This window comes from Psammomys obesus, unplaced genomic scaffold (genome assembly GCF_907164565.1).
Source record: "Psammomys obesus unplaced genomic scaffold, mPsaObe1.curated_primary_1811, whole genome shotgun sequence".
Classification (NCBI taxonomy): Eukaryota; Metazoa; Chordata; class Mammalia; order Rodentia; family Muridae; genus Psammomys; species Psammomys obesus.
The window spans coordinates 4782296-4808096 of record NW_026596234.1 but is presented as its reverse complement, the minus strand read 5'-3'; the positions used below and the strand labels follow the sequence as shown (position 1 = coordinate 4808096).

The 25801-nt window shown below is 45.3% G+C and overlaps 1 protein-coding gene and 1 long non-coding RNA gene across 2 annotated transcripts in view; one reads left to right on the top strand and one right to left on the bottom strand.

Annotated features, from left to right (window-relative positions):
- Positions 1–8780: 8780 nt before the first annotated feature.
- On the bottom strand, positions 8781–19165 carry LOC129668212 (uncharacterized). The gene is made up of 3 exons (XR_008718883.1): positions 19112–19165; positions 18921–18965; positions 8781–8808 (listed from the first exon to the last, which is right to left on the bottom strand). It is a non-coding gene; the product is annotated as an uncharacterized LOC129668212 (long non-coding RNA).
- A 263-nt stretch (positions 19166–19428) lies between these two features.
- Positions 19429–25801, top strand: part of Rab22a (RAB22A, member RAS oncogene family) — a 47099-nt gene continuing 40726 nt past the window's right edge. The window contains exons 1-2 of the mRNA XM_055596165.1: positions 19429–19734; positions 20915–20994. Of these exons, the coding sequence (XP_055452140.1) occupies positions 19699–19734; positions 20915–20994 (116 nt within the window). The 5' untranslated portion in view covers positions 19429–19698. The remainder of the gene's footprint in view (positions 19735–20914; positions 20995–25801) is intronic.

Below are 25801 nucleotides of genomic sequence, written 5' to 3'. Positions count from 1 at the left end.
GGCACCCTCAGGTCATTGTCAAGATGTGTAAGAATGCAGATACAGGCTGCCAAGCCTTTTATGTTTTGGCCAGTAAGTTCTACTTGCCCCAGGGGTGCTGGAAAAGCCACTGAGTTCTCACCACAGTCTGTCCAGTGGGAAGCTACCAGACCGAACATTCCAGGAACAAATAAACTGACATTCTGATCTCTAGTTTACATCAGTCGTGCTCTTCCATGCTGCCGGACTTTGGACCACAAAGTTCAACCTGGCTACTAAGATCTCCAACAACATCAGCTAAAGAAAATGGAATCCTCTCACCGTCCCACCCACACCATAGCAAATACAATACAATATTCTAAGACACATAGGAGCAGGAATATGGGAGTGAGAAAGCACTCCCCCAAGGCCAGGAAGGAAGCTAATCAAAGTGAGCACATTCAGCGATAACTGATACCCAAACCAACATTTAAGAGCTGGAAAGCAAGAGGCAGAGTGGCTCACACCTGTAATCCCAGCACTTGAGAGGCTGAGACAGGAGGATTGACAACCTGGGCTGCATAGTAAGTTTTAGGCCAGCTACAGAGTGAGACCTTGTCACAGAGCAGGAGAGACACAGAGACAGAGAAATACCTGAACAACATATAGTGATATGGTACATGATTGGTAAATCAAGACCTTAGTAGGAAATGGCTGTGGAATCAGTCAACCTCTGGGGCAGGGAGGAGGAGCCAGTCCACGATCAAGGTCAAAAGCATACACATAGACAGCCTATGACTGCAACTGGCATATGCTGAGCTACTAGAGGGTATCTGTCCTGATTAGTCACAATCCCAGGCACCCCGGCAGAAGCAAAGGAAGAATGACCCCCAAAAAACACCTTTATCTCAACATGTGGAAACATACTGAACTATCTCAAAGAAAGCCAAGTAACACATCTCTCAAACTACACAAACTCCATCTCTCAAACAACTGCCAGGAAGAGCTGATACAGAAGACAAATGAGTATCCTTGGTTCAGCACCAAAACATTACAAGACCCAAGAAAATGACTGAGGACCCTGCTTAGAATGAACAACATCTTCAAAAATAGACATCATGATGGAAGAAGAGAGCAAAAACAGGCAAGGGGCAGGCAGGAAAAGAACCTTAGACATGAAAAATGGGCACTGTAATTAAAACTTCAGTAAGTGGCTTAAATGGCAGTTTAGACACAGCTCAAGAGAGAGTTAGTGAGCTGGAAGATTGATCTGACAAATTACCCACAACACTGCACAGAGAAATGAAGATGGCAACAGAGGACAATTAGGACACCCAGAAGATGGAAAGCTAAAGCCTAAGGTAAGTCCAATAGGATTCTAAAAGAGATTAGAGAAAAAGAAAAGAGATACTGGCTAGGAAAAAAAAAAGATGAATAGTCAATCTGAGGATATGCAACTGAATAATTAATAACGAAGCCTACTTGCATTGTGGAGTCCCACAGGCAAAGAAAAGAAGGAACAGTGAAGATCCAAGCACAGATGGCTCCCCAAAAAGACTGATTAGAAGAATAATAGCCAATCAACAAGGGGGGATCTGGACTCTGACAGCCTCATTAGGAATAACCTTGGCTTCTAGCTTCCCTTTCCTCTGCATGAAAGAGGCCAAACAGTGCCATTCCCATGACTATTGCAGTGAGGACTAAGTAACATACTGTAGTGGGGTCCCACCAACTAGAAGCCTGGACACGTAGTGCCCGCAGCATCTACTACAACCTCCTTTCTTCTTTTCTTAAATAAAACATAGCTTAATGTATTTTACAGCACACAAGGCAGATACCATTAAAGTCAGATGCTTGGATGTAGGACAACTTGGCTCACAAAGTGCAGTGGCGGGCTGGGACTTACTGCATGACAGACACTGCACCCCACTCCATCAGTCATAGGAGAACTACTTCTTTTAAAAGCATCCAAAACCCCGGCAGCATCCAGAAACATCACCGGTTTATTTAGAATTGTCACAAAGTTGAAGTGCTCAGATACAGAGTTGGTGTTAATGCTTTATAGGTTGGCATCTTCAAAAAGGTCAACCATATCTGCCCCACTTATTTCCTGCACAGCACAGTAAGCTGTACTCTGCAAGTACAGCCCTGTTTCCAAGTCCTTAGCAACTTCTCCCACCAGACTTTGGGACAGGAATTTGCAAACAAAAATTCAGGATTTTATGATAGCATCTTATTTCAGAGTGCCACAGAAATTATGTGGTTTCTACACACACATATACATACACACACGCACACACACATAAGGATGTACTCTCAGGAGCAAATCGGGCAGGCAGTTGTTTCCTGGATGCTTTTTCTGGGTAGATTTTCCAGCAGTTTGCTTTGTACAGCCACAAAACAAAGACCTCCTGATGTATCCCTGCTCTTCCTTTGTCTGGACCTCACTTTTCATGACTTGAAGGCCCTCATCTCAAATGGCCAATCTCAGGAAAGACAAATGGTCATCTATTACCTGACAAGATAGTGAAAAGACCACTGACCTATCTACATAAGACCAAGAAACTTTTCTGGACTGCAGGAGAGCTTTTTCCCTCACAAGAAGCTTCCTTCTCGATCAGAATCTGCCCCCAAAGTAGAGATGGGAGCTATTTTATTTACTAAACCCTTCTCTGTCTGTCTGTAAATATTGTCACTTTTGGGCTTTTGGTTTGTTGTTCCTGACACACGATTTCCTTGAGAACTATCGACTGCTATTATCATTATTATTATTATTAAATCACTGACTACAATATGCTGCTGGTGCTGTTGGTGCTTCTCTAGCAGAGTTCAAAGCTAACTGCAGCATTACAAGTGTGGGTAAGGGAGGGCAAGGACTCCCAGAAGGAAAAATTCAGAGAGGAGATTCAGCAAGCTCTTCCAGTGCCTGGGCTTGACGACTGAGCCACGAATCCATGTGGGAACCTCAAGTTGCACAGGAAGGGCTGAAGACTGGGTGGAAAGACAAGATGTTCTTACATCTCTGCCCCAGTGATTCAAGTGTCTGCTAAAAAAGACAAACAGAAGCCACCCTGGAGTCCACCAGCTCTACACAACACAGCACCCTTAGTGTCTGGAGAAAACAGGAAATCGGGAGCAAAAATCTAAACAGGCTAAGAGGTCCCAAAAGTTGGGATTACAAAGGAATTTCAGGCAACTCTTACAACATAAAGATGTCTGTAACCTGTGAAAAGGAGAGGAATCCCAACTAAGAAGTGCTCCTCAGAAAAAGGTGGCTCAGTGGGTAAGACTGGCAGCACCGCAAGCCTGGTGGTCCATATCACCACAAAACCATGTAGCTGGACATGGTGGCTTTTCTATAATCCCTTCAATCATGTGACAAGACAGGAAACTAAAATAGGAGACTCTAGGCCAGCTAGCCTGGAGTACATAGTGCAATGGCAAACAACAAGAGAGACCCTGCCTCAAACAATGCAGAAGGTGAGGGTGTCCTCAGACTCCTACACATGCCATAGTGTACACATACCCTCACACACAAACACATATATAGTACACATACATTGTACACACATACCTACACAAAATTTTTTTTTCAATTTAAAAGGCACCAAACAGTAATCCAAAAATTGAAAACAACATCTGAAAGTCTAAAATTCACTGAAGATGACAAAATTCTTCAAATCTCCTTAGAGCCATAACAGCCTTAAGCTCTCAGTGAACCCCAAGAGGGCAAACAGGAGCATGGCACCACTGGTCACCAAAACCAAAATGATAATTTTGAAAACAGCAGAGAAGACCCCATACAGGGAGTGATGCCTGGCTGCCTTCTCACTCACCATGAAGACAGGAAGAAGAGGAGGAAGAGGAGGAGGAGAAGGAAGAAGAAGAAGGGGAAGAAGAAGGAAAAGCGGAAGGAAGGAAGGAAGGAAGGAAGGAAGGAAGGAAGGAAGGAAGGAAGGAAGGAAGGAAGAAAGAAGGAAGGAAAGAAAGAAAAAGCTGCTACATCACCCAAGGGCTAAAAGAAAAATCTGTCAATCCAGAGCTTGAAAGCCAGTGGGGCTGCCTTCAGGAATGAGATGAAATAAAGACACTGTCAGATTAGAAAAAAAAAAAAAAAAAGTAAAAATGTGTTCCTAACACATCGTTTTTTAACACACAGACAACAACAAATGCTGGAAGAAACAGCAGGCTAGATGGAGCGACACCATTTAGAAACCTTTGTCTTCAAAAGAAACCAAGCATACGAAATGGGAAGAAAAAAACCCTACTTTCCTCTTTCTTGCTTTTATTTCTTACTTGAAAGTGTACATGATGGTTTGAAGTAAAATGAGCACCTGTGCTCTGGAATTTGCACCTAGTCCATGTGGGCAGTGGTGACTCAAGACACACACAGGCTCAAAGGGGTTTCTCTCTCCACTGCAGACTTGGCGCCTCACCCCACACACAGCAGCAACCCTGCCAAGGCCTGCTCCGCCTCCACAGCCAGGCCTTTAAACACTTGGCCTATCATATAGTGCCTGGAACACTTCAACGCGTTTCTATAGAAATCAGTCCCCTGAGGCTTTGATTAGCAGCATTCAGACAGCCGGGCAGCCTCCAAGAAGGCGAGAATGTCGCTTTCAGAAAACCAACCTGAGGTGCAGCATGCAGCCCAAACCCCCTGGAGCTAAGCTCAGGAAGGGAGGTATACAACAAGCACAGACTCTAATTAACGTGCTTTTGTTTGACAAACAGACAGAAAACAGGTCAAAACTACCATATTGCTGCTAAGTAAAATGAATGCTAACATTCAATATAATGTGGATTAATTTGTCAAGTGTTAGTGACTCTATCAACGGGTATAGTAGAATGAAAATTTGATAGTTTCTATTAAATAAACGTAAAGAAGGAAAGACAGAAGAGTTTTAAAAATTAAGAAAATTGACCTGAAATAGTAGCAAATCTGAATTACAGGTAGTGTTGTCTATTTTCAAAACAGGATTTCTAATCTTAGTCCTACAGCAGAATCAGGCTCACAGCCACACGTCCCCGGGTCACTGCTGGTGGCCAAATGGAGGCAAAGAGAAGCCACATCTGGCATGCCACAGGTAGGCTCGGTGCTTTCACTGCAGTGTGGATCACTAGCCCTGCTGCCAACACGGCTCATAGTGCCTCAGAGCACACACACAGCTTAGAACTCTACCACCCCACTCACACATGTGGAAAACACATTAAAATGTTATCGAATCACACAACGGGAAAGTTATTTCCTTCTTAATTCTCTAACAAAATTAAAGAAAGTGCCCTTTTGGTGCTAATGTGCCTCAAACATTTCAGTAAGGCAAGTTAGTGCTCTCTTTTCTTTCCTTTGGAGACAGGGTCTCATGTAGCTGAGGCTGGCCTTGAACTCCTGACCCTCCTGAGTTCTGGATTTACAGGTGAGTGAGTGCCACCACTCCTGAAATGATAATGGTCCTTTTAATACAAAGCAAGAATTTGTCTGTCAAGAATTTCTTACAGGCAAGATGGGTGTAGCGCCATACCCCCCCCCCCAACACTGGAGAGACAGAGGCAAGCTGATCTCTGTGAGCTCAAGGCCAGCCTGTTCTACGTACTGTCCAAGATAGCCAGGGTTACAGAGTAAACCCTGTCTCAATTTCTTGCAGGCAACAATGTCTATCCAGGATTTAATTATTTTATTTCTATCATATTGTATACGTCTGTTAAATTTCAGTTATAGCAACCAATACAAGTGTCTCAAAATGGCTCCAAATGTATTTGATATGAAGAAAAATACCCATTATGCACTGATAAAATAAAAATAACAAAATGGCATACAAGTTACTGATTTCTGAATTGATGCAATCCAAAGAAAATAATTTTACTAATAATGTCACATTCATACCAAAAAGAATAGCACCTCTTACTTCAAGCACTGAAAATCCATTTTCTTTTATAAAAGCTTTTTGCCTTGTGTGAACCTGTTCCTGGGCCCTCTTGAGAATCGGAAGCCCCTCCTGGGGCTGAGTTAATGCCATCATTGTGCAGTTGGCACTGTTTCCTTGTGGTGCATCGCATTTTTTTAATAGGAAGCAAATGAAAGACTGTCCTTCCTCATGGTAACAAAGCCAGCGCTGGCTTCAGTGTGCCGGCCAGGTGCTGAGATGAATAACTTCACCCCTGACATTTTACTAAATCAATCAACAACTGATATGCACTCTGTAATAACAGAGCAGGCTGTTGTTCTCCACCAGGGCACTTGGAGGTCTGACCACTCACTGTGCTGTGAGCCCTACTGCATCAATAGCACCCTTTCCTCACACCCCACATGCCAGGAGCATCCCTTCCCTTTTGGGGTGGAGGGACAGCTTAACAAGAATCCCACCATACCTAAGGAGTCATACCTAAGGAGTAGAGGTCTCAGCAGGACTACCTGAGAGGCTTCTAGTCAGTGGGAAAGTCTTCGCCACCACTCATGCCTTCTGTCACCACCCAAGCAGAACATGTTCTCATCACTGTGGCTTGGCTCGGGTGCTTTCCTCTGCTCTTTCCTAGAGGTCTCCTCAGATAACTTTCTTAAAAACAACAATAAAAACAAACAAACATACAAAAACTGTCTTCAGTCCACTGTCCCATCTTTCTATTTTTCCACCAAACTCGCTTACCTTCAAAAGGAAAAAGCATGTTTGCTGTTCATCAGCTGTGTCCCCTCCCCCTCCCTTACCCCCAGAGTAAGAAGCTTTGATGAGCTCATTGATATGCCTGGCACACACAGACACTCAATAAAAGGTGCGGAATGAATAAGCAAATGGTAAAAACCTGCCTGCCTAGCTGGTTGCCTGTGTCCCCTGGCGATGGAAGCAGCACAGAAAGTGATGTTGGCTCTTAAAAGGATTTTCTAGGATTTACATTTCCGGCCACTGCTAAGATGGCACACTGTCTGGCAACTGTTGACAGGGACATGGGGTGAGGTCTACATGATGGTATCAAGGGCAGTCAACTATTCTGGGAGCCAACCAGCCCAGGCTGTACATAAACACCAAGAATCCTGGGTACTCAAGTCAGGCATGAAATATGAAGCAGCATATGAATAATTCCTTGTTCGATTGTTTTCATTGTATGTTTTGGATTTGGGGAATAAAGTTACCAGCTCCATTCATGAAAGCTTAATATAATACAGAAAAGCAAGCCTTCCTAGAGAAAGTAATTTCTAATAGTAACTGCTTATCAACAGGCCCAATTAAAACAGCAAATAAACCAATACTGACCATGTTTTAGTTCATCTGCCATCAAGGTTAGGATGAACTGTCAATGCCAGATTCACACAACACCAAACTAACTCTACAGCAAAGGATTAATAATTAGAATCATCAAAGAGCAGTTGGGGAAAGCTTAGAAGTGGTAGGGTGATCTGCAAGAATGCTTTTCGTCCCAGAATCCCATGTGCTTAGAACCCAGTCCACTACGTGGTGCTGGGTACATGTGCACAACACACACCAAGACACACACAACACACAATAAACACAAGCAGGCACCACACTGTCACACATACACACACACTCAAGCACACACGTGACACACATGCATACACATAGCCTGTTTTTAACTGTGCCCAAGGTCCCTGTGGCCAGCAGTTCTGGCTGTTACTTTCCTTATAAGAAAGAATTCCAAATTCAGCCCTCCACTGAAACACCTCACCTCTACCATCCAGGCAAGCCAACATGCTCCTGAGTTCACACAACCAAAAACAAAATCTTATCAGTGAGGCTGTACCCATTTCACAAAGAATAACAAGATTTATTTTCCTATGAACCTAAAGCCACACAATTACAAAAAAAAAAAAAAAAAAAAAAAACTATTTGATGATTAAAATTAAAAAAAAAAAAAACAAACAAAAAGCAAGAACCTACAACTCAGAAAAAGGAGATTATCCTTCACGATGCTAGTTACTCAATGTTTGTCTACAACACCCCAAAGAATACTGCCAGCATCTTTCCCATTCAACAGGTGGAGTATAGGGCAGATGGGACAGGAGGCTCCGGTAACCCTATATGTCCTGTCTCTGAGGGCTTGTGTGGAGGTCATTGCCTCTCATCAGCTTCTTCCAGCAGGCTATATAGGAACCAACACTAAGCCTGTTGTTGGAGAAATGTGCTTCATAGGACCAAAGGCCAGCAGATAGCATCTAACAGAAAGACAAGAAACTCATGAGATTATTTTACAGAAGAAAAGAAGCAATCAATATGAAAGCAGGTCTGTAAACAGCAAACGCACTGTGAAAACCCTTGCCATCCCCAGTCACCCAGATCTCAGCAAAGTCCTAAAGTCCACAGATGCTCCTGGGGACAAAGGCCACTGTCTAGATGCCACATTCAGTCCAGGAGAGGGTGGGCCATGGGAAATGACATACAAACAAAGAAGAGGTAAGGCCTGCTAGGACTGGGGCAGTCAGAGACAGCTTTCCTGCAGCAAAATGAGACCTAAGCCGAGTCCTCTAGCTCAAGTGAGAATTCGTCAGCTTTGGGAGGTAAAAATCAGAGGAAGAAAAAAGAACATTCCAGATACAGCATGAGGCACAGCAGAGGCAGGACAGTCTGTCTTCATCTCTGATCCAGGGACACAGACAGCCACCAGATCCTGACTGAGTAGCCACAGTATAATTGGTTTTAAGTGGAAAGGTGAGGAAAAATAAACACAATAAAACATAGCCAATGAGGTACCTTTATTGGTCCAGACATGAGCAGAGCTGAAGCTGCAGGCAGAATGTTCCAGCACGTCCATCCCAGCAAGCATTTTCATTAAGAATCCGTTCTCCGGGCAGTCCCGATATTTACGACTCTCCATTCAACATGTCATCCTGTCACTATAACTCTGTGTGAGATATGACACCCAGGGCCAGACCAATTATCCACACGATCCAATATTCTGTCTCTGACATAGCACTAGGGGACACTGGATGGAGAACATGATGGACGTGGTCCACTATGTCTAGTCTGGCTCAAAATATTAGAAGATTAGTTGACAGAGGCCAAGGTGGTTAACCTTATTCAAAGGAGATCTTAGGGAAATAACCATTAAATATAAGAGGATCTCACTAGTCTTTCTCTGAACGATAAGTTTTTAAGAGTCCTGTATGTTTGGGGGGAGACTTCAATAGCCATTCTCCATCCTACTATTCAGAGAGGCCCTGTCTTTCCACCTAACAAGTTCCAAGGATGACTACAAGCCCCTAAATGATGACTGCTTCTCCTAGCTAGACAAGACCCACCAAATCTCAAAGAACCCTTCTGATTGGTCACTGGCTTGTTTGAGGAACTGGCCCTCTACAGCAGGTCCCTGCTGACCTAACTGAACCTCAAAGGCAAGTTGTGCCAACAAAATTTGTCTGTATCAGTGTCATCTTCTATCAAGACCCTCAGGTTTATGAGCTCTCAGAGAGCAGAGCGTCCAACACAATGCTTTACAGGGCAAACCTTTGAGGGCCACTGATGTTCATGTCTAGCACCATGCTCTGGGCTAGCTGGAAAGTCCAGCTTAACTCAGGAGCAGCCACCCTTTCTACACTGTGCATACATGGAGATTCTTCTTTGATTTGTGGCTTTAATCACAGCTTCCAAAACCTTTCATGATTTATGTCTGCGACATTTACACTGATGGTCAATGGGAAACGTTTACTCAGGTTACCTGACTGGTGAGACCACTGCATCTAAGTGAGGCTTAAGCCTCACTCGGGTGTGACACATCTCAGCTGTCTGCAGAGCCACTGCCTGGGGGCATATCTGGAGGAGGGGACTGGTCACTGACATGGCATTGATAGATAGAGCACAAGGGGTGCATTGCATCTTATTTAAAGATGCAATGAATTCGCTAGTCAGACTAGAGACACATTCAAAAAGATGGAAAGGACCTAGAAGGAAGCTACCAGCCTCTGGGGTGGGGAGGTTTCTATCTTCCTCCTATTAAAAGTATTCCAAAACTGCTTGGTAAGGCAGTTCAACCCAACAGATTTGCTTCCCTTTGGCCAATATGCCATTGGGTCACACTTCTCCCAGACAGGAACAAACTCTTCTATGGACAGGCTCATGAAGCTTGTGGTGCTTTGAATGAGGATGACCCTCTTAGGCTCATATATTTGGATACTGAGTCCCTGTTTGGTAGGACTGTTTGGGAAGGATTAGAAGGTGTGGCCTTGCTGGAAAAGGTGTGTCAGTGGGGATGGGCTTGGAGGTTTCAAAAGCCAAAGCCATTCCCAGTTAGCTCTCTCTGTCTCAAGCTGATGGATAAAGAATGTGAGCTCTCTGTTACTGCTCAAGCACTATGCCTGCCTGAGGCCATGCTCTCCTCTATGATGGTCCTGGGCTCTAAGTCTCTGAAACAGCAAGCCTTTGATAAGTTGTTTAGTCTGCAAGTTGCCTTGGTTATGATGTCTTCTCACAGCAATAGAAGATTAACTAAGACAAAGCCCAATCCTAGCCCAGCTTCCACCCCTGCTTTCCTCCATATTCCCCTCCCAACTCTTGACACTCAGACCACAACCTAGGCACTCCTCTCTAGCCTGGATGTTTTGTTTGAGACAGGGTCACATGTGTACCTCTTGCCAGCCTGGAATTTACTATGTAAGCCAAGCTGGCCTTGAACTCACAGCAACTTGTCAGCCTCTAACTCCTGGGTGCTGGGTTTAAAAGGCATGTGTCACCATGCAGAATCACATTCTGAGAGCCTGGCTTCTTTTACACTCAAGACACTCAGCCACGTTGGTGGGGAGGGCTCTCTATTACTTAGAAGGCCAAAGTTTTGCACTGTGACTACACCCCAGTCTGCAGCTATTCACCCTTGGTGGATATCTGAGCAGGCTCATGTCTAACTGTGCCACGGAGCTGCTGTGAAGACACCCCCATGAGAAGTGCTCTCCACCTGGGCACAAGAGTGGAATGTCAGGTCATTCAAATATTTGCGGGGAGGTTGCTTATGGTTTTGTCTTTTCCTAAAATTTGTGTTTCAGAGTAAACACAAAGGGTAGCAATGTGTTCTGGAATCTTCCATTTACAAAGGGAAGCCCTTTTCACCCAGCTTCTCCTTGAATTGGTGTGCTTTCTCCTAGGCTATGACACTTGAAAGCAGTAACCAGTTCCCAACATGCCCAACGCCCAGCCACTGCCTGGTTGGTGGCCTGAGCAGCTGGCCTCAACTCCTTGCTTAACTTCCCATGCCTTCCTAACTCACTCCCATTTGCTTCTGAGCTGTGCTGACCACTCAATCTCTGAGTCTCTCAACTGCCAACCACCCTGAACTGTTTCTAGTTCCCATCTTAGCTAACCCTCTGAAGTAAGTGTGTCTACTTATTTACTCCAGTGCCCAAAGCGTTCTTCCCTAAGTGCTGCCTGGTGCCATCTGCTGTTCTAGACCATGGCAACCCAAGGTCAACTCAACTCATTCTGATGAGCAAGAGAGCCACCTGGCCATTCCCATGTCAAATGTTGCCAAAGAGTGGCACAGAGTTTGGGAACAAGAAGAATGGGTATCTAGCCCTTTATGTGTAGAGATCAAACAAGCTTCCCACAAGACCCATCTCTGAGGTCACTGAGGTCCCTGACCAGTGGAAATCGCCATCAGCCTCATCCCCTTGTGTCACACCTAAGTCCTTTATTGGGAGGGCGAGAGCACATGGTACCCATCTCTTCTCTGGTTTGCAACTTTACTCACATCACCTTTCCTGAAAGTATAACTCAGCTCCAGCCACACCCCGCTTCAAGCTCTCCAGGGGCTCTTCATGACTTCCTAAGTTAAAAGCAAACACTTTACTTTCTAAGGGGCCTGAGGGGTCATATGGAGTATGACTGTACCCGATTCTCTGACCTCCATGTTTATCACACCCTGTGTGCCAGACTCAGGCATTCTGCTGGTCCTTGACTTTGAGGGGCCATCTGTGAACTATCTCTTGGGCTCTTCACACAAAAATCTCCACCCTTCACTCCAATTTCAACTCAAGAGCCCCTCACAAAGTTCCAGAAAGGTTTTCTCTGGCCACTTGACACAAACAGGCCCTCCAGCCCTCCAGGCACTGCACTGGCACTTTCTTTTCGGCTGCTTTTTACTTTGTTTTACTTGTTTCCCCTTTTTGAGAGCCTCACTCTAAAGTCTCAACCAGACTAGACCTTAGGATGCTCCTGCCTCAGCCTCACACATGCTAGGACTACATACACAAAGCACTACACCTGGCTGCGCTGGCACTCATGACTGTCTGCCCTCCAGCATCTACCACAACCTGGAACTACAACACTGGTGTATATTAACCTGCTGAACACTGGTCTCTGTCACTGGGCTCATTCACTTCTGGGACTACCATGCCTATCGTAGTAACTGAGATGCAATGGAGCTTTGGTAAAGGTCTGACGAATAGATGATGGTTAGCGGTGGAACAAACTCCACACACAGGCTCCCTGGTACCATTCACTAGATTACATGCATTATTTTGAACAACTTATTTCACCTTTCTTCACTCCTTGTCAGCCTTCCACAGCAACAGCAATGGGGAAAAAGTGCTTACCTCTTACAGTACAGGTGTACAGTTTTATTTAGCAAAGTTTCTGCCCTAGAGGAGTATACCTTATTTTTTTTTTTATTTACTGTGTGTTTATGAGGGCATGTATGGGTACCATGGTGCACACATGGAGGTCAGAGGACAACCTGTAGGAAATGTTCTGTCCTTCCGCCAGGTGGAAGTTCTGGGCACTACGCTGAGGTCAGTGGGCTTGGCAGCCAGCACCTTTATCCAAGCCATCTAACCAGCCCTGTAACTAATTAAACTGCTAGAAACACTCAGAACGGGGCTCCACATCATTAACCTTAAAGAAATGGTGGCTTGGGGCTGGAGAGAAGACCTATCAGTTGAGAGCACATGCTACTCCTTCAGAGGAGTGGAGCTCAATTCCCAGCATCTCTGCTGGGAAACTCACAGCTGTCTGTAACTCTAGCCAGAGGGAATCTGATGCCTCCATGGACATTCTACTTATATGCACATACCTATACACAAACACAGACATACAATTACAAATAAACAAATAAAAATAAACGGAGGTTTGGTACCACTGCTTGGGTAAGTGATTCTCCTTCCTCAGGCTCCCATGATACATATAAGTAAGCATTCAGAGCCTTCTCTTGCCCTCTCCTTAGACCAGAACATTACTGGTCAAAATGCAGATTTTTATCTGGCAGCCTCCTGCCCTACTTCCCAGTGTTACCTCACCTCTCCCCTCCAAACACCCATTTCCAAGCCTCCCACATCACCATTAGCTCTAATCCAAAAGAGGCCATCTGGGAATGCTACCTTTACACACTTTCCAGAATGCCTCCTGCCTTCCTCAGCCTGACTCAACAAGAATGTCACTTTCCCTACAGCAGGCTGAATCACTGTGTTCGTGATGCCCTCCCTCTTGGCTCACTCTCTTGCCTGGGCTGAGACACACTGAGTCTGCTACCCACTAGGGCGCATCTTGGGAACAAGGGTCTGTTCTGCTTCCCTCGCTAACACCTTCCACGGCCTAGCCTGGGCACACTGGTGACACGCCTGCTACAAAGAAGATGACTGTCCGGATGAGGATGGAGCTGCATACCACCTTTTCTATGTACCCCATCAGGGTTAAGACCAACAGGAATTTGGAAGGAAAAAAAAAAACACTTTTGTAAGCTATGCCTGGTGGTACAGTCCCATAGCCACAGCCTCCAAAGGCTGAGGCAGGAAGATCACAAGTTCAAGGCCTACAGAACTCATCTTGGAATTTCTACGACAACACACAGAGGCAAACTCAAAGTAAACAAGACAGTGGAGGTGTGACTCAGGTCAGAGCTCAGGCCTAGCATGCAGGGGGTCCTGGGTTCTATCCTTAGCACCAGGAGAAAAGCAACATTTATTGCTATTGTTGTTTGATATTTATTATTATAATTACTAAGGTTTTATTATTTTATTTATATGAGTATTTTGCTGCATGTACATACATGAACCATGTGCATGTCTGACGCCTGTGGAGTCCAAAGAGGGTGTTGGGTCCCTAGGAGCTAGAATTCCAGATTGTTATGGACCGCCATGCAGATGCTGAGAATTGAACCCGGGTCCACTGCAAAAACAAGTACCCTTTTTTAAAGTCATTTTTATTTTTATTAATTACAGTTTATTCACTTTGTATCCTCCCTGTACCTCTCTCCCTCCTCCCCTCCCTCTTCCCCACCCATATCCCTCTCCCAGTCCACTAATAAGGGAGGTCCCCTTCTCTCTGATCCAAGTCTATCAGGTCTCATCAGAATGGGCTGCATTGTCTTCTTCTGTGGCCTGGTAAGGTTGCTCCCCCCTCAGGGGGAGATGATCAAAGAGCAAGCCAATCAGTTCCTGTCAGAGACAGTCCCTGTTCCCATTACAACGGAACCCAAAACATCACTGACTGCTCTTCCAGAGGTCACCAGTGCAATTCCCAGCACCCATGTGGCAGCTCACAACTGTGTGTAAAACTCTAGCTCCAGGGTGTGGCATCCACAAACAACTACTCTTAACTACTGAGCCATCCTTCCTGCCCTGAAAAGCTTTCTTTTAAATTAGATTATGTTGCAAAAACTGTTTTAAAAAAAACTTTGTTAAAGTTTCTCTGTGATATAACTTTATTTTCATGTTGTGATGAAGAGTGCCACTGACCTTCTCCCCCCGCCCCACCTTTAAACATAGACAATCTCTAAGACTTCCTGACATCCATCTATTTGCCTCATAGGAACCCGAGTAGAATGAGAATGCATCAGGCTGTGAGGGGAGCCACTCTGGACTCCTGCCCTGCCCAGCCACAAAGAGAAAAGAGTGGCTATCTTCATCCCTAGCAACCACAGGAGACCATACTTCAAGTGAGTAACGTGTCCAAGGTTATTCAATCAAGCAGTGGTCCTCAAACAATATTCTGTTCATTAAACCCACCAGGAAAGACACCCCAACAGGTAGGCCCAGCTCATCCCCATACCACAGATCTCATTACTCCAATCTGAGTTTCATTTCACGGAGGGAGCAGCAAACCACTCGCCCTGGGCCAAGTCCAGCCCTCCCTTGTATTGATAAAGCTCTAACAGCATACATCCAAGCCCACATACATGCACATATGCACATTTGTGGTTTATGGTGTGTGTATGATTAGTGATATGTGTAGCTTATGGTGTATGTGTCTATGTGTGATTTATGATTATGTTTATATAACACATTATATATGTGTGGGCACATAAATGGGTATATAAAGTTTATGTATGTGTTTTATGTGGTTGGTGGTATGTGTGGTCTATTGTACCTATATCTGTGTGCATATATGTGTATAGATATGTTTGTGTGATTTACGGTGTTTGTGTGTATATATATGGGTGTATAAAGTTTATGAGTATGTTTTGTGTGATTCATGGTATGTGTGTGTATGTGTATACATGTGTGAGGTTTATGGGTGTGTTTGTGTGGTTTTACTGGTGTATGTATGTTCATGTGGCTTGCAGATGTGCGGTTTACAGTACAAGGTTTGGAGTGTATGTGTATTGTATGTCTGTGTGGTTTACAGTTCCTTCTAGGTAGAGGAGTATGCTTGCTTTTAGAATGTGTGTATGCATGTGTTTGTATAGCTTATCGGGTATGTGGGTAGTGTAAGTATCTGTGTGGTTTATAGTTGATTCCAAGGTGTGTGTGTGTGTGTGTGTGTGTGTGTGTGTGTGTGTGTTTGTAGTTTATGATTAGTCTAGGATGCAACTTCAGAGCTTATAGTTCTGTCACATACCTTCTAGCCTGAAAAGCCCAAAATTATTACTATCTGATCCTTCATGAAAATAAATATATATTGGTCAATTTCTAATTTAAAGAATGATCGACTATCTAAATTTTGCTCTGTGCTTCAAGTATTAGAATCCTCATCTAGCTGTTGAATTATTTCACTTGACAGGGAGACTGGTAAAAACAGTTGTCAATGTTTGGATCAAATTCACATTGTACAAAGAAAAAACTCAATGGCTGCATGTATGGCTCAAGTTGGCACTCTGCCTGCCTGCAACGGCTGCACAGAGTAGCCTCAGTCCTTGGAGAGAACACTGTCACAAGCACAGAACAAAGTGTGTAGGTGAAATGCAATATGCCTTGCTCTGGAAGAAGTCTTTAATTCAAGGTTGAGCAGCCACCACTCCCTCCAGCACCCAGATTCCAAGAGTCTATCTGTATTCCAACGGCTGAGCTAATCCTATTTTCACCAAAGATCCAGACATCATTTACTGGCACCTTGCTTTTCTCATAAATAAAAGCCCTCTCCCAGGCTCCTTCACTGATACCTCTTGAAAACTAAACATCTGAAAGGAAACAGAGTCTCCTGAACGCTGACGTATTTCACACAAGGGTCTTTTGAAGCTAAATGCATCTTACAACAACTTACAGCATATTCAGAATTAAATCCAGCCTTCCAACTCCTCCTGCAAATGTCTAATCATCTGTGACACTTTCATCTCATTTTTAAAAACCTTTTACCATGGAAATTTTCAAAAATGCAAAAATGAAAGGATAGTCCCCAGCTATTACTGTCTACAAGTATCAGAATTCTGCCATTTTTCCAGTGGATCCCTCCTCCCAACGTTTTGTTTACTACTTGTTAGAGAATTTGAAAGCTGATTTCACACACCAAGTCATTTCACTCATGAATGCTTATTTCTGCTAGAGCTCTTCCTTTCAAGAAAAACATGATACCATTATCACTGCCAAAGAAATAACAATTCTTAATATTATCTAATAACCCAATCTCACTTCAGTGCCTTTCCTTTTCACACTGGTTCTGTTCAACCAAGGATCCAAATATGACCACATACTGTGTGATTGGTCTATTAGGTCTCTTTATACGTGCCATAGAGCGCTCTAGTTTCTCATTCATCCACCCCTGGTATACATTTAAATAGTAACTGGATGAACAGATCTTATCAACAGTAACACCTCTTCAGCCTTGGTACCCTGTATGCAAACCTGGACCTTCACAGGCCTTTGAAACCCTTAGCAGACTCCTAAGTGCCCATCTCCTACCTGCAACGCCACCTGAAAACTGAATGGAGACTACCTCTCTCACTTACACTCTCAAGAGTATTCAGATTGCTTCAACAAGCCAATCTTAGAAAATCCCATCTTTTCTGTGCTGCTCTAGCCTGAAGGCTCTAAATCATTTAAAAGCAAGGCACCCCCTCATCATGCCTTCTTTTAAGATTATCCAAACATAATCAAGAATCATCAAGTAAATTGGGCAAGCTTTAGAATCCATTACTGTTATCAGTATATTAGTTTGCACCTAGACCATGCAGGACATGTGATTATAAAAATGGATGACCATCCTACCATCAGCCCATAGGAATCTGACCTAAACCAAGAAGCAGTGAGTCATTTTCAGGGGTTCTCAACCTATGGGTCACAGCCCCTTTAGGGGGACAAATAACCTTTTCATAAGGTCACTTATCAAATAACCATCATATGAGATATTTATGATTCATAACACTGGCAAAATTACAGTTATGAAGTGGCAACAATAATAATTTTATGGTTGGGATTCACCACAAAATGAGGAACTCTATTAAAGGGTTGCAGCAGTAGGAAGGAGGAGAACAAACTGCCCAGGGAGACAATAGATTACATAGCACCCAGACTGACAGCTATGTCCCTGCTACTGAGTGAAGAGCATCTGTAAGGTCAGTCTGCACGGTGAAACAGAAAGAACAGGGGTCAGAAGGGATAAATTTGTCTTCCTTACCATCAGTGCTATAGTAGCGGATACATTTGGCTTCTCTGGTTCTCAGCCTTATCTGTAAGACAGGCTAATCCAACTTACTTTACAGGGCAGCAGCCAATATTTACTGAGTGTTTATTGTGCACAAGGATTCATGTCACCTTCTTTGATAGTTTAATCTTCACAAAATCCCTCATTATGCAGCCCTGACCAGCCTGGAATTCACACTGCACACCAGACTGGCCTCAAATCCATAAAGGATTTATGAGGTGGGCTGCTATTATCCTCATTTTGCAGATGAAATGAGCTCTAAGTGATATGGCGACCTGCCCCAGATCGCACTGAAACTAGAGTGACCCAGGACTTCGCCTGAGGGCTGACTCTACAGTCAGGCCTCTTCACCATTGACTTGTATTTTCTCCTCAAGTGTCATGGTACATTAATAACATTGAGCCCTCCTCCCAACTCCCATCCACCCCAGGGAAGAGATAAAGTATGCTCAACACTGCAATGATGTACCAACATTTTTCAGTCAACATCAACTCTTATCACTAGGGACTTGTGCATAGGGAAGGGAAGAGGGTCATCCTCAGGGCTGGAAGTTCCAGTTGACTTTGGGAATTTGTGTTGGCTTCATTGACCAGCAAGCCTCCCTGGGCTTGATATTTTTCAGCTATATCTCTGCTCCTATCTGGCCTGTGAGGGAGATCCGGGGAATAGTGGCTATTTCTAGTTCATCTTTGTTAATTCACAGACCCAGCAAATGGCTTGAGCAGGTAGATGTGTTGGATGGAAAAGGCAAAGCTTCATTCATTAACCACAAATTTGAATTTGCACTTCGAAGGTGTCATCTCTCTCAGCTACTATCCCTTAAAATTATTCCAGAGAAATAGAGGAGGCTAGAAGGGTCAAGTGGAGGGAAAGGGTCAAAACGAGGGAAGCATTGGGCTCCGTGAAAAGGTGGGGTTATGCCCACAACTACAGCAGCGCTCCCACCATCCAGCTACACAGAACGTTCATCCCAGCTTGGGACTTGCTTTCCCTCTCACAGCTCCCAAAGCAGCTAGGGAAAGTGACAGTCAGACAGTTTCCAACAGACCGATGTCCTATCCACCTGAGGAAGCGGGATCGAGACTGGCTCGACCCTGAGGCTCCCGCCCCGTCTAAGGACACCCTACAATCCTCCGAGAGGGACCCACGGAGGGGCGGGGCGCCCCAACTGTTACTTACAGTCTTCTAAGTCATCCTTCAAGTCCACAAAGTACAAGGGGATCTCTGAAAAAAAAAAACAAAAGACACACAGGAGTTATGCCGGCTACGCGGTTAGCGGGTCCCGAGCTCGGGGGGATAAGTAGGGAGGGGAGAACTCCCAGGGAAAGGGAGGGGAGCCACCCGAAGCCCCCGAGCCTGGGCTCACTCACCCGCCATCTTGGGTTGGGGTGGAGGGCAGGGCTGGAGGCGGAGCGAGAGCAAAGGTTACGCCCATCCGCCCCGCTCTGCCCACCAGCTTGGCCCCACTCACCCGCCATCTTGGGATGGGTGGGAGGTGGAGCTAAAGGCGTGGTAACGCCAAGATTACGCCCCACCCAGCTCCTCCCACTCCTCAGCGAAGATAGGGCTGGGGCGGAGCTGGAGGGTGGGACTATGCTGAGGCTCCGCCCCCAGTGCCCCGCCTACCCTCCAGTGAGCCTCGAGCCGGCCGCCCCGCCCTCTCGGCGAAGGTGGCTGCCGAAGTGGGCGGGGAGGTCAGGTGACCCAGCTGGCGTCCCAAGATGGCGGCGGCGGTGGCGCCTGGGAGGCCGAGGCGGTGTCCGGGCTGTTGAGGTGACTTCGCGGGAAAAGTGACGGGTCGACCGGACAGAAAGGCTGCGGCGGACGCACGGCCGCCCCGTGTGCACAGCCGGCGCTGGGCAGTGCAACAGCGGAGCCGGGGGATGCTGGTGCTGGGCCGGGCCTCTCTCTCCTCAACTTAGGGCGGCGGCGGGCCCGCACCCCTGGTTCCCGGGCCATGGCGCTGAGGGAACTCAAAGTGTGCCTGCTTGGGGTGAGTGGCAGCGGGCCGGGTCCCGGGGATCGCGGAGGTCAGGTGGGCGGCCCCCGGCACTCCAGGGCCCCTTGCACCCCTTCCCGCCGTGCACGGGACTCAGCCCCCCCGCAGACCCTTGGAGCGGCCAGACCACCAGACTATCCCCCTCCCAAGGCCCCAAGGTATCGGAGTGACCCCCGGAGCCCCGGAGCGGTGCCCTCTTTCCATTCTACAGTGAAGCAACCCGCAGGTAGTTTCCTTTCAACTTTGAGAGGGACACTTTTGAAGTTAGCGAAGTCTGTCAAAGTTTACCCCCCGGCATGTCTTTAGGTTTTATGAGCGCCCTTGGCCTCCTTTCAAGCAGTATGGGATGGTTTTAAACTTTTGGTACGTCTTTGACACTTTTGCAAGAGTTGCTTTCCAAAGTTTGCTCTTCTCGTATGGAAGGGAGGAGTTCATACCAGGAAGCCTCCAGGACTTTGAAGGTTCAGCTTCCGGTTGTCTCAGGATATTTTGGCCTTCTGATGGTCTCCTTCCTGAGTTTCGGTTTTAATGACCGAAAAGAATTCCAATAACTGGATGTTTTTTGCCCCTCAACAGGGTGGGGCTAGGGTTCGCCTGGGATTACTCAGGCCCAACGTGGGAGCCGGTAATTTACTGGTATATGATAAAAGACCAGAGAGTTCACTTTTCACATAAAGCAGAAACCAGAATCTTTCTTCGTTGGGAGAGAGCAGGAGCTCAGTCCTAGAAATTGAACCTAAAACTTTGTTCATGCTAGGCAAGCACTATATCACTGAGCTGTGTGTCTCCAGCTTGCTTGCTTCTATTTTGTAGCAGGATCTCAAGAAGTTGCCCAGGCTAACCTTTAAATCTGTGTAGCCTCAGCGGCCTTGAACTTGGAACCCTCCTGCCTCAACCTCCCAAAATTTGTTGGGACAGATTTGCAGAACTCTCTTTGTAGGCTCAGAGATCTAACTCCCAAGTACTGGAATTAAAAGCATGCATTACTCGGCCTGGCCACATAAGACATTTTGAAATATAATTACTTCCAGAAGCCTGCCTTGTGTCTCTCAACGTACGAAATCTACAGCTTAGGATGCTTTTTCTAAAAGTCCCCACTTTATGCCACAAAGTGGTTTTGGGTGTCTGCAAATAGGTTAGTTTTTCTTCAGTCACCCATCTTACTCTCTTTCAGGATACGGGTGTAGGTAAATCCAGCATCGTGTGGCGGTTCGTGGAAGACAGTTTTGATCCTAATATCAATCCAACCATAGGGTAAGAGAACAAGTTTATTTAATATAAATCTAAGGGTGCATGGAAAGTCATTGCAAGCAAAAATATGTTACTAGTGTAACTCCTGTTGTCTTGAGCTCAGTGAAATTGTGAGTGCCTGGGTTCTTGACAGTTCCAAAATGACTTGAGAGAATACAGTGAGGGTTACTGTATCCTAGGAGAATTATCTTCAGACTTTGGAAATAAGAACTTCAAAGTAGAATAAGGAATCAATTGACACAGGAGTTTACAAACCTAACTATGCCTTAAAAGAAAGTAAATGAAAACACATATTGAATCAGTTCTTTGGGGCGTATCAATTAAAATCTAGTTTTAGCCCTTGAAAAGAAGTAGAATTGGCTCCAAGCCCTCTTGAACATTGTAGCGCTGATGACAGTGACGAATTAATAAATGAACTTTGAAATGTTTTCTTGGTGGTGGTGGTGATTGGTTGGTTAGTTTTTGTTTTGTTGTGTTTTCTCTGGGGGGTCTCTGGTATTTTTTGATTGTTGAAGTTGACTATAGAGTTCTTGAAGATTTCATTAGTTTTGATTAGGTATGTGTGTGTCTTCGTGTAAGTATGTGAAGGTGGGTGCCCACCCTTGAAGATCAGAAGCATCAGATCCACCTGGAGGTGGTTGCGACTGCCTGCTGTGGGTGCTGGGAACCAAACTGTGGTCCTCTGGAAGGGCACTGTGTTTTAACTGCTGAGTCATCTCCCCAGCCTCTTATAAATTTAATAAAAACCTTTTCTAACTGTTTAAATGTCATAGGGGTGGTCAAGGGACGAACACTTCATTTTTCTTTTTGAGAACTTGAGCTCTTATAAGCCCTGATACTATGTTACGTTTGTACAACTAAATGATGATTAGATGCTGTTTATTCTGAAACTCCTGCCTGTCAACTGCTTTTTTATCTTTAAAGAAGACCTGTGTATGGTCCACCACCAGGATGTCATATGGCTTTGAGCTCTGAAAAGACTATTCTCTGCCACATAGGGAAGGACTTCACAGCAGTGAGGGCAACTTCCTTAAGACTGACGCTTAAGAATTTGTTCAAATCTCTGGGTTTTGTACACTTTTGAGGGGATGGAGATGAAATCCACCATTGTGGCTACAGTTAAGATAGTATCCTTCTAGAAGAACTGGGTGTGTCCACATGTTTAAAGTATCACCTCACACTCCTCTGGGCCTGTTGGTACCTGCACTGCAAAGTGAAATGATGGGTAGTGACAAGAAGTGCTGATGCATCACTGAGTGACATACTTTGTTCACACTGAGCCACAATTGAAAACCCAGAACCCATAAGTACTGAGACACCACCTCCTTTACTATCAGATGAGGAGAGAGAAACTAAGAGTACTTCTCTTGCCTTGGCTCAGTCAGGCTCCCACTGTGTCACAGGCTGTAGTCTTGACTCATATTTTTCAGGAAAAACTACAGAGCCCTTTCTCCTTTAACCTTGCTTCCTTGTTTCTGCCTCTAACAGCTTCTTCCCTTATGAGTAACAGCCCAGTGGCCCATGTACCTCTCTGAAAGACCCAGCTCTTCATCACTTTCTCCCTCTTCCTTCAACTCTGCTGCCCATCTACCCTGCTGTGTTCCAACAGCATTACCCTCCAGTCCTGCTGCTTATGCTGGGAGAGAACCTACCACTCTCTCCTGTCACTCTTATAGCCCATTGTCCACACAGTTCCACCCACCATGTCATTAAATCCATCATCTCTACATACTAGTCCCTAAGAGCCACCTCAAAAACAAAGTGGGTATTTTTCAAAAAGCTTTCTTCATTTATTGGGTACCAACCATGTGTCAGGTATCCTGGGTGCTAGTGATTGAAACCTGGCATCAGTCAACTGTAGGCTTGTCCTCTGCCTTCTCCCTTTGTAATTAAAACATTATTAAAGCAGTCACAGCTGCCTCTACTGTTCACAGGCTGTCCTGACCAAAGGCAGGAGTCCTATGGTACACAAAACCAGGATTTGTCAGCTGGCACTCTGGCAATTTATTTATTTTTGGAGCATGGTCTTATCTAGCCTAAAACTTACTATGTAGCCTAGGCTAACTCAGTCCCCTGCGTGCTGGGAAAACAACATGAGCCATCACATGTCTACCTGGCACTTTTCAGAATACATTTGCTGAACCCTGATCTGGACACTCTGCTCCTACCATGATGTAAAAGTGTAGCTTCCCTGTAGGTTAAGAGAGGCATGTTCTGTAACTGTTGTGCAGAAAATGACTCTTTAGCATCTCTCTGATGTCAGCACACAGCAGGCCATGGCCTTCCTGGGCATGCTTGGTTCCTGCAGGGCCCGTGGAAAATATGAAACACTTGGAAACACTCATATTCGGATATTGAAAGAAGAGTGGATAGCATGGTGCGATAGCGCATGCTGTGATCCCCAAACTCAGGGGGGCAGAGGCAGGCAGATCACTGTGAGTTCCAGCCAGCATGGTCTACAAAGTGAGTCCAGGACAGCCAAGGCTACACACAGAAATCCTGTCTCAAATAAATAAATAAGCAAACAAATAAATGAAAGAAATATGAGTGGATTGTACTTTGCAGAAAGTTAAGAAAGTATGTATTTGAAGAGAAGTTGCTAGTAATGAGATGTGGCAGAAAATAATCTGAACAGCCCTAGCAGACTGAAGGACTAGCCAGATAAAGGAGGAGCCTCGAGGCTAGCAAGGACAGAGGACAAAGAGTAAGACTTGCAGGAGTGGCCATCGAGACTGTGGGATAAGGACCAGGCATGAATCTTTAACAATGGGGACTTCACTAACATGACAGGTGCAGACCAAGTATGAAGGAGTGAGGCACCTTTGTCTTTGGTTCCCTCCTTCCGCCTTTGGCTGCACTCTTCCACTGGTACCTCTTGGTCTCTCCTACTGCTGAAGTAACTATTGGGGTTCTTCAGATCATGTCCTCTTTGTTCCTAAAGTGCACTTTCACCTGGGTCATGTGACCCAAAGTCCAGGCCTTTTTCTTGGCCACTGGCCCATATCTCCAACCAATAATTTAGACTTAGCTCCCTAAGGAAGTGGATATCTATCTCTCCTCTCCTAACGCCCTCACTCCTAAATGTGTGTTCGTCTTCAATGGCCCAAGTGGGTTAAGAATTAGGGAGGAGCCTTGGCTGCAAGAACCTTCCTGTACTTGAATTGGAAAACCTTCAAGTACAAAGAACCTTATGTACTTGAATTGGAACCTTGGTGAGGGACCTCAGTGAACACTAGCTGAGAGAATTTCCATTAGGGAATACATTTGGAGGAGGTGAGGCCCTCATTAGAAGCACCACTATGATGAGCTATGGTGATCTTTGGGAGCTCATTGTATCCCTTGGGTGTGCTAGAGTAGTGAGATTGCAGTCACTGTGGGCATGTGGGTGGGTCCCACACCATTAACCCTAAATTCTCCCCTAAGAGCCAAGCTGGAGTAGCTTCTATTCACCAGCAGCCTGTTCCCTCAGTCGGCCCACAGACACCTGGGAACTCTACATGCTTGTGACCATACTTGTGAATAATCCTTGAGAGGCTTGTTCCTCTTTCCCTAGGTAGGGAGCAGGACTAGCATGTCCTCAGATAGTAAAGGTGAGCCTCTTGCTCCCAGCAAGTAGCAAGGCACCAGTTCTCATTCAAACCCCCAAACTGTCACCTGACATGGAGGCCTTCAGAGTGACACACAGACAATAGAGTATCTCTGTACTGCAGCTCTACCACTTGCTAGCCAGTGAGCCCATAACAGTTAAATCCATATAATCTGTTTCTTCAACAAAGTAAGGGTTGTGACAGGACCACCTCCTTATTATTCAGAAGGTTCAAGATAATGCAGGAAAAGCATTTAGCAAAGAGCTGAAATGGTTAGAGCTCAATAAATGATAGCCATTATTCTGTCTTAGTATCTTAATTCTTTGTATGTTTCTATGAGCTTTATCCCCAGTATGCTTGTCCTTTCACTAGGAAAGTTGAAGGCAGGAGGATGAGAAGTTGCAGGCCAGCCTGGACTACATAACAAGATCTTCTTTTTAAAAGAGAGAGAGAGAGTTGGGGAGGGGGAGAAGAGTAGTTTTGCAGAAAAGAATGGTGTCATAGGCCTTTTAAGTTAATCTAACAGCCGTGTCTACTCTGACCCATTTCTTAGAGGCAACCACTGTTGCCATGGCATGCAGCTATTTTCTGATCTTTCCTCTAGATCTCACAAGCACACATACACCGCACCACCTCCTCCCACTACCACCACCAATTTTAGGTATTATCTGCTGATTTTCTCTTCAAAATGTGGAGCCTAGCTGTCTTCCCACTTCCTGTACATTTCCCTTCCCTCCATTTTGCTATTACAGGTCTGTCGTTGAACCTCAACATGGCAAAGGTTTAAATACACACCCTCACACCAGGCTGGCTGTGTATTTCCCAGCTCTCATTGTACTTAGTTGTGTGCTTGGTTAAACTACTTAATCTCTTTGTGGCTACATTTGCACATTGGGAATACTCTGTGGTGTCTTGTGGAGGTGGTTGTAAAAATTGGGTTAAAGCACATAAACTTGGCGTAGAATGGCATGATGCCTTCAAACCTTGGGCTGTTTGCTGGTCATTCTCACTACCTTGCGAGTGTCACTCTATGGTCTGTGGACTAGACATTCTTTGGTTGTGTCTTGCAGTTATGTATCTTATTCTGTGACAAGCCTTTGCACTCTCTGAATGGTCTTCTAGTGAACAAAGTTCCTATTTTGAGTCTGTCCACCTCCTATCGCTTGATTTCTGCAGCTCCGCCTTTTCCCCTACCCCAGGTAGCTACAGAAGCTTTTACCAGT